This window comes from Gossypium arboreum, chromosome 13 (assembly GCF_025698485.1).
Source record: "Gossypium arboreum isolate Shixiya-1 chromosome 13, ASM2569848v2, whole genome shotgun sequence".
Classification (NCBI taxonomy): Eukaryota; Viridiplantae; Streptophyta; class Magnoliopsida; order Malvales; family Malvaceae; genus Gossypium; species Gossypium arboreum.
The window spans coordinates 59075288-59085560 of NC_069082.1; the positions used below are offsets into that span (position 1 = coordinate 59075288).

Below are 10273 nucleotides of genomic sequence, written 5' to 3' on the forward strand. Positions count from 1 at the left end.
TCTGATAGCTCCACGAGGGAGCGAGATTTTGTTGCATTAGTGGATAAAGTGAATATTGCTGAGGATATGAAGCGCGTTGAGCACTAGAACCGTGAGAAGGAAAGAGGTAAGAACAAGAAGGATTTGGAGCCCTCAAGTTCTTTTATAATGCCTAAGAAAAAGACCAGAGTTGGGGCCCCTGTTGCTGCTACTAGACCACAGTCTTGTGCGGATTGTGGGAGACGCCATCAAGGCAAGTGCTGGAAAAGGATTGGGGCATGTTTGAGGTACGGATCATTGGGGCACTGTATCAGAGATTGTCCACGAAGGCCTGATCAAATGTGAGCTACTGGTATGGGTACTATTCAGCTGCCGAGGAGTGTTCAGTAGCCACCGAGAGGCTATGGTCAGGCCAAAGATGGCAATGGTATGGGTCGTGGACAGAGGGCACCGGGCAGAGGTGCTAGTCATACTAAGGCGAGGCAGCCAGCTCTAGTTTATGCTGTACATCACCGAGAGGACAGAGACGTCCAATATGTTATCACGGGTACGTTTTTTATCCATTGTGTACCTTATACTGCACTGATTGATGTTGGATCTACGCATTCATATATAGCATGTACTGCGTCTGAGACTTTGGGTATGATGGTAGAAAACCCTACAAGTGAGGTTATTGTATTGAGTCCATTAGGACAGTCAGTGAGAGTAAATAAACTGTTTGGAAATATACCTTTGGAGGTTCAAAGAATTATCTTCTTGGCAGATTTGATGGAACTCTTTTTTGGAGAATTCGACTTAATACTGGGTATGGACTGGCTGGTTAAACATCAAGTGAACTTGTATTGTGCTATTAAATGGATGGTACTGAAAATTGCGAAGGGTGATGTGGAAATTGTAATTGGGGAATGTCGAAATTATTTGTCAAATGTGATTTCTGCACTAAGGGCCGAGAAATTAGTTCGTAAGGGTTGCGAGGCGTATCTAGCTTACATTGGTATTTCAGACTCCAAGGGTTCTTCTTCTGTTACGGATATCAGAACAGTCAAAGACTTTCCAGATGTTTTTCCTGATGAGCTGCCTAGGTTACCTCCAAATTGTGAAGTTGAGTTTAGGATTGAGCTCCTACCTAGTACAGCTCCGGTGTCCATCGCCCCTTATAGAATGGCACCGAAAGAGCTTGTGGAGTTTAAAGCTCAAATTCAAGAGTTACTGGATTATGGGTTCATTCGACCTAGTGTGTCTCCATAGGGAGCACTAGTTTTATTTGTGAAAAAAAAGGATGGATCCATGCGTATGTGCATCAATTATCGGCAATTGAATAAATTGACTATTAAGAACAAGTGCCCCCCACCGAGGATAGACGATCAGTAACACCCTTCGCTCGTATCCCTCGTCGGAACAGGGTTCGAGGTACTACCAGATTTAAACTCAACCATTTATATAAAACCAGGTCGTAAAAATTTTTGATCAATTTTAAACTTTTCATACACGCGTATATTATCCTCTAATCGGGCTTACAAGCCCCCAAAACATTCATGAGGTATTATTAAATATTTACCAATATCTTAGTCTTGTATCATTTACTTACTCAACAATGAATCACAATTCAAATTCTAAATATACATGCTATAAACCACATCACAGGGGATAATAACATACAGGCATATGAATAATCAAACTACCTTAATAACAAGCCAAAGTCTTTGGCTTAATCATAATATTACATACTCAACTTTACAACCCTATACATGCCATAGACTCGAAACACTAAGATTTACTTACGCGGATAGCGTAGACTCGACTATGTGATAATATCTCTGACAGCCTCCAACCCGAGCCAACTTGGCAACCCTAGGGAATATGGGAAAGAATAGGGAAGTAAGCTTTACGCTTAGTAAGTTCATAAGAACACAATAAGCTACTCATTAACAAGTTTTATCAATGTTTACAACATAATCACAAATTCACTACAAGTTGTCTTCTTGAGCAACAGTCACTAAACTATTTATAACTAGAGCTAAAAAACTCCAAATCAATTTCCGTTATTTTTTCATGAAAATAGACTCATATATCTTCTATCCATCAAATTTTCAGAATTTTTGGTTTTGGCAATAAATACCATATTTTTCTTAAAATTTCCCCTGTTTCACTATTTGACTAATCTGACCACTCTTCACTACGAATCCAATTTCTCATGGTACAGAATTTAAAATATGTTCTCATTGATTTCACTTGAAATTAGACTCATTAAGGAGTATAAGCATATAAATTTTATCTTATACCATTTTTTGTAAAAATTATAATGACTTTCTAAAAACAAAACAGGGGATCCCAAAGTCATTTGACTCTATCCCACGCCACTTCAAATATCTCATTATCAGAAATACTTTTTCTTACACGGTTTCTTTTATAAGAAACTAGACTCATTAAGATTTAATTACATAATTTATTCAGCTTCTAACGCAACTCCTACAATTTATGGTGATTTTCCAAAATCACGTTACTATTGCTGTCTCAAGCAAATTTATTACAAATTTACTCTTTCACACATTCTTTGCATTCATATTATTTAAACATGTATATCACCAATCAATTTCATCACATATCTATAATTTCACTTAAGCATAATCTCAATACAATACATCGATGATTCGCACACAACCGTTCAAATTAGTAATTATAAGATGGTTCCGCACATAGCCCACCCTTATCGATAATTTACGATAGTTTTACCCTTACTCAGATATATGACATAGGCATTTAAATACTTCAGTGTCAACTTTAATTCAACCGAATTCAACCATTGTACCATTTCATAACCACAGTTACTTTCGTCATTCTTATCTAAATGGTATTTGTAACACCCCGAACCCGAGACCGTCGCCGGAGTCGAACACGAGGTGTTAACAGACTTCAAACCACTTATTGAGAATTTCCCAGACAAGCTGCCAATCTGTGTACTAGTCGCTTCAAAAATCATAACTTGAGTTTTACAACTCGAAAATCAGTTTTGTAATTTTTCCCTGAAACTAGACTCATATGTCCATCTACATATTTGTTTCTAGAATTTTTGGTCGAGCCAATTAGTACAGTTTATTAGTTAAAGTCTCCTATGTTACAGGGGTCGACTACACCGACCTTCGTGTATTACAACTCGAATAACTCCCTGTGCAGGGCTTCAATACTGAAACCGTTTGTTTCTATAGAAACTAAACTCAAATAGGAATTTATAAATATATGGTATTACTCCTAATTATCTCTGGTTAATTTATAATGAATTTTCAAAGTCGGAACAGGGAATCCAGAAACCGTTCTGGCCCTGTTTCACGAAAACCCAAATATCTTTTAACATACAACTCATATGACCGTTTCGTTTCTTCCATATGAAAATGGATTCATCAAGGTTCATTTACATAATTTATTCACTATTTAATTCCATTCCTACTATTTTTAGTGATTTTTCACATCCACGTCACTGTTGCTGCCAGCATCTATTTCTAGGGTAGACTTTCTCTAACACATAGTTTCTATGATTCAACCACCCTGTTACATATATAGTCCAAAATATAATCATGATGACCCATTCTAATGGCTGGTCGTTGCCAAAAATTTCCGTGCTTTTAATGAGCATATACATACCAAATGATTATAACATTATGCTCAAAACATTTATAAGCCATTTTCGCATGGCTATTCAAAATTTTACATACCAAGTTCAAACAAAACATAATAGCCTATACATGCCGAAATGTACTCCAAGACCAACTACGAAGAAAATACCAAAAGTTGTTAGCGGTGTGATGACTTCGATGACAGTCCGAATACGCAAAAAGTCGAGTCCAAGAATCTAAAATAGGTGACAAGCAAACACCGAATGAGTATATAACTCAAGAAGTCATAAGCAATGCACTAACAACCATTAATAACATTATCGCAAGAGGAAACAAAATGGAACGAGGCTAATTACTCCATTCAAACCGAACTATACCATAGTTCCTTAGACCTTCGATTCAATCATACATCTACATGACCTTTCACTCATTCGCGATAATTCTTATGTACGTGACTTCAATTTACATTGTCACATAGGTTCAAACTTACCAAGCTCGACCCCAAATATAAACTTAGCGCCTGTTAGCCATGAACTCAAGGTACTTACCCGATCCGCTGTCCGTGATCAACTCAATAGTGTCGCACACTCAGTGTCAATAGTGATTCAAAAGCATATAGTGAGTCCGCACACCTAGTGCTATATAATCAACTCGCACACTTAGTGCTACATGATCAAACTCGCACACTTAGTGCTGTACAAGTTTTAAACCCGCACACTTAGTGCCATTCTCATGATCACAAATGTTTATACCTGCACAATTAGTGCCGAAATCAACAACTCAATACATCTCACCTCTTTTCCTTCCATTCAATACTTCCATCACCACATACACACATGTATATAAATTCATCATTCCTTTCGGCATAATTACATAGACATTATGTCTATTCAAATCAATACAAAATATATGCTTAGTGACTTACCTTGTGTTGGGTAAAACAGTCCAAGTCGGTTACTCGATGACCTTCGTCTTTCCCTTGCTTGATTCTCCTTCTTTAACTCCTTGAGCTTAATCAATAAATCAACTAGTTTAACCATCTTGCTAAACATTCATAATTCAATTACACATGCATATGTATGTTTGTATATTCGGCAACCATCCTCACTTATTACCCATTTAGTCAATTATCTAAGCCAAGATAAGACTTCAATACGGTTGCCTCTAACCGAATACATGCACACCAATCTACTTCATTTGGCGAATATGCATGTCTATGTTGAGGCCAATTTTACACTTAATACCACACAAAAAAAACAGCATACATTTTACTAACTAACGCATTACATATTGTAGCTCAATACACATCTCTCATTTACTACATAACCGAAACATCATCACAAGCAAATATACACCTTGAAATAGTATATATGTCATACCAATTCATCATGTGCAAACACATATTCATGTAGGTGCAAGGGCCGAATCTCAAGTTGTTTATATCCAAATATAAACACATATCCAAAGCTCAAATCTTACCTACCATGCAACATGCATGAATCATACTTATGGATATACCATGACCGAATACATCACAACACCATAATTTTGGTCATGATTAAGCAAAGAACTTAATGTCTTACTCAAAAATACTAAAAAGAAAGTCCAAGAGCCATCAATCCACCATCACATATACCATTAACAGGCTTCATATTTAACATGCAATGGCATTAACACAAAATTCACCTTGGCCAAATACCATCCCCATGATATAACAAAGATTTGAACCATGGGCTAATAAGAACATCAAGCTAGTAACTAAAAACATGCATGAATCTCATGGCACAACCTCAAACATACCTTAATCTTGATGCAAGTATAGCCAAACCCTTCCTAATCCTCTTCCAAACCAAACATGAAGCAAAATTCCTCTTCTTCCTTAGGATTTTCGGTCAAGAGAGAATGAAAGGATGATCAACTTTTTTCTCTTCTTTTCTTCAATACACGGCAATAGGGGTTCACTCACACATTTTTTTTTCATTCTTTATTACCCATGCTTATTTGTTTATTTCTTTTCTCCCTAATGCACCAACAAAACATGTCTATGACATGTTTTGCCCATCCTCATTGTCATGGCGGCCACCTCTTATAAAAGAGGGATATTTGACATGCAAGGCCATTGTTTTGCATGCATGCTTTAATTAGTCATTACACATTCCCCCATCATACTTCCAAAGTTTTCTACTAGGTCCTTTCTAGTGAAATTCACATTTATAGCTCTAAATCAAAACATCAAAAATGTCACACATGAGTTAACACATATTATAGGCAACAAAATAAATATTAAATTATTTTTATGCCTCCGTTTTGTGGTCCCGAAACCACATTCCGACTAGGGTCGTTTTAAGGCTGTCACAGTATTTCACATAATTCATATAACCTTTCACCATGACTGAATACACACATACACATATGACATCTTCACCTATGCTTCTCATTTCACATTCTTGATTCAATTCCAATCAATCTAACATGTATAAGTATATATCACATACCTGGCCAACTTAACGTATTGAACGAATTCAATTGCCGATTTAACACAAGGTCTCATAGTCTTAGACTTTGATCAAATCACCGGCATATAGCCTGCTAGGTTTTAAACCCGAATTCATCACCGGCACGAAGCCTGCTAGACTTTAAGTCTGAACTCATTCACCGGCATTTCGCCTGCTAGGCTTGAAGCCCGATATCATTTCACCGGCATTATAGCCTGCTAGGCCTAAAGCCCGATATTATCTCACCGGCATTATAGCCTGCTAGGCTCGAAGCCCGATTATATTATTCACCAGCTTAAAGCTCGCTAGGCCGAGGCCCGAATATCACATTTCGATAAAATATTCACCTGTTCTTTCATAACTTCATAACTTATACTTCATTTGGATATACCAAATCAATATCATTTAAATCATAGCCATCATTCAATCATAAATTACATACAAAAATTCTCATAACTATTCACATGCGTACCTTATTACGAATTAATAACAATTTAACTCATACTTGGCTTTACACTTATTTTTAACTTGTTCAATAACACATCAATTCTTAGTCACGAAAAATCATACCAGAATGTAGCCTGCTAGAATTATAACCTGAATCATATCACTGACAATATGCCTGCTAGGCTTTTAGCCAGATGTTACAATCATTCACTACTTAGCTCATTGCTAAGATTACACATACTATGAGTCATAACACAACTACTTTGATACACATCAATTTCATCAATCCTTTCATTTGAAAATACCTTCAGCACCTTGTCTCAATGTCTAATTCAATTCAAAAAGTATAGCCACATTCGGCTCAATTTATTTATTCAAACACACATGCAGCACATTATATTTCTATGTCTATTTTGGATTAATAATTTAGCCACATTTGGCTCTAATCATTTCTCCAAACATATATCAATCACATTATATTTATACATCTATATAATCAAGCATTTTACCTTACTATGTTTATTTAAATTCTAAGCATACCGAATTGAATTTAAATTACTTAAGAACTTACCTCGACAACTTCGTACAATAGTGTCGACTACTCGGCTAACTTCGCCTTTCCCTATCCAAATCTCGGTTCTTTGGGTATTGAGCTTGAATTAAAGTAAAGAAACTATTTAATCGATCAATTGATCCACTTAACATTACCCTATAGATTATATTATATATATATAAAATAACACAACTTAAAATTAATTCGCATAACAGCCCCCTTTATAGAATTCGGACATTAACAATTAAGCCTTAACATCCTTAACATGTAATTACTCAACATTCTATCTATTTCACTTCATCCGAATATTCCTTAGTATTTTCAAGTCCTTACAAATTAATCTAGGTTCATGCAAGTTAACAAGAACCAAATTTGTCAAAGATACTCTTAACCAAATGCCATCTCTTCACATACAAGTCCCTCCAACTCATTATTTTACCATTTAGTCACTTATAATTATAGATTCATAAATTTCTCTCCTTAATTAAGACAAACAACCAAATTTGATTCAATTTCCTCTATGACCGAATGCACATACCTCAACCGAAATCAAAATTTCAACATGGGCTTTAACACTAAGTAAACAAGGATCACACATCTATTAAAAATTAACAAAAACTACATGAAATTTACCTTAAATTTTTAGCTTGCTACATTGACGAAATCCTCAAAGCATATTTCTTCTTTCTTTCTCAAACATTTGGCAAGAACAGGGCAAGGATGTATGGCTTTCTTTTCTTTTATTAATTTCTTATGTTTATTATAAAACATTTAATAATTATATTTCTTATATATATAAAATGCATATATTACAAATCATCATCATCATGGTCGGCCGCTAATTTTAAATTGGACAATTTGACATGCAAGTCCTCCCTTTTAATAAGCCATGCATTATTCGGTCACCTCATTTCCTCCTAACACATTCTTCAATTTTATCACATAAGTCCTTTTTCATAATTTCACATTCAAATGACAAAATTTAGACATGATACTTTCACACATGATACTTCACATATAATAAACATAGAAAAGAGCATTTAAATAATTTTGCGGCTCAGTTTTGTGGTCCCGAAACCACTTCCCGACTAGGGTCAAATTAGAGCTATCATACGATCTATTCGACCAGTTTCGAGGGGCTTCAGGTTTCTCTAAGATTGATGTCCGATCACAGTACCTTCAACTGAGGGTTAAGGAGACTATGTTTACAAGACTGCATTTAGGACTTGTTATGGACATTACGAGTTCCTAGTGATGCTGTTTGGACTGACGAATGCACCAGTGGCTTTTATGGATTTGATGAACCCAGTGTTCCAACACTATCTGGATTGGTTCGTAGTGGTGTTTATAGATGACATCCTGGTGTATTCAAGAACTGAAGATGAGCATGATGCACATCTCTGAGTTGTTTTACAGATTCTGAGGGAGAAACAACTATACGCCAAGCTTAGTAAGTGTGAGTTCTAGTTACGAGAGGTAACATTTCTGGGTCATGTGGTATCTACTAAAGGGATTAGAGTTGATCCTCAGAAGATTGAGGCTGTTCTGGATTGGAAGCTGCCTAAGACGGTTTTTTGGGACTGGCAGGGTATTATAGACTGCTTGTTGAGGGGTTTTCATTAAGTGCTGCACCTTTGACTAAGTTGTTGCATAAGGGTGTGCCATTTAACTAGACTGATGCACAACAAGAGAGTTTTGAGAAACTTAAAAAGGTTCTGACTGAGGCCCCTGTCTTGATACAGCCAGAGTTTGGGAAAGAGTTCACTGTTTACAACGACGCATCACATGTTGGGTTAGTATGTGTGTTGATGCGAGAGGATAAGATGGTGGCATATGGGTCTCGCCAGCTTAAGACTCATGAGGTGAATTATCTTATGCATGACTTGGAATTGGCTGCTGTGGTATTTGCACTGAAAATTTAGAGCCATTACCTGTACGGTGAGAAATGTATCATTTACACGGATCACAATAGCCTTAAATACCTCCTCACTCAGAAGAAGATAAATCTTAGGTAGCGTAGATGGATCGAGCTACTTAAGGACTATGACTGTTTGATTGAATACCATCCTGGTAAGGCCAATGTGGTGGCCGACGCACTGAGCCGTAGGGCTATAACTGATCTGAGGGCAGTGTTTGCTTGTTTCAGCTTATTTGATGATGGTAGTCTGTTGGCCAAACATCAGGTTAAATAGACATGGATTGACCAGATCAAGGGTAAATAGTTGAAGGATGAGTCACTGGGTCCTTGATTCTGATAGATTAAGAGTGGTAGCACATCAGACATTGGACTGAATAGCGAAGGGGTACTTTGTTTCCATGGGTGAGTCTGTGTACTGAAGGATACTGATTTGAGGCAGTCTATACTGCAAGAGGCGCATAGTAGTCCTTATGCTATGCATTCTAGCAGGAATAAGATGTACCGAGACCTTCATGGGTTATTTTGGTGGTAAGGTCTTAAGCATGAAGTTATCGACTTCCTGGGTAAATGCCTGACTTGCCTGCAGGTTAAGGCTGAACATCAGTTGTTTTCAAGGTTACTTCAGCCAGTTAAGATTCCACTTTGGAAATAGGAAAGAATGACAATGGACTTCGTTAGTGGGCTACCCTTAACGCCTACTAAAAAGGATTCAGTATGCGTCATCGTAGATCGATTGACCAAATCTACCCATTTCATACTAGTTTGTACCGATTACTCGTTGCAGAAGCTGGCTAAACTGTATGTGGCTGAGATAGTGAAACTATATGGGGTACCGGTTTCCATAATATCCGATAAATATCCTTGCTTCATGTCTCAGTTCTGGAAGAAGTTACACGAGGCTTTGGGTACAAGGTTAGACTTCAGTACTGCGTTCCATCCTCAGGTAGATGGTCAGACAGAGAGGGTGATTTAGATACTGGAGGACATGTTAAGGAGTTGTGTGATAGATTTCTGAGGTAATTGGGAGGAATACTTCCCGTTAGCAGAGTTTATGTATAACAATAGCTATTAGTCTAGCATACAGATGGCATCATATGAGGCATTATATGGTCGTAGGTGTCGTACTCCTTCGTGTTGGACTGAGTTGGGTGAGCAGTGTGTTTTAGGTCCTGAATTAGTTTCTGATACCGAAGATAAAGTTAGGCTAATTCGGGATCGACTGAAGGCAGCATCAGACAGACAGAAGTCATATGTGGTTCTATAATGTAAG

The 10273-nt window shown here is 37.0% G+C and overlaps 1 protein-coding gene across 1 annotated transcript; it reads left to right on the forward strand.

The window, feature by feature from the left end:
• The first annotated feature begins 408 nt into the window (after nucleotides 1-408).
• LOC108477317 (uncharacterized) lies at nucleotides 409-9655 on the forward strand. The gene is made up of 4 exons (XM_017779822.2): nucleotides 409-526; nucleotides 632-1119; nucleotides 8828-8947; nucleotides 9590-9655. Exons 1-4 carry the CDS (start codon nucleotides 409-411, stop codon nucleotides 9653-9655), a joined length of 792 nt encoding a protein of 263 aa, XP_017635311.2.
• The last annotated feature ends 618 nt before the right edge of the window (nucleotides 9656-10273 follow it).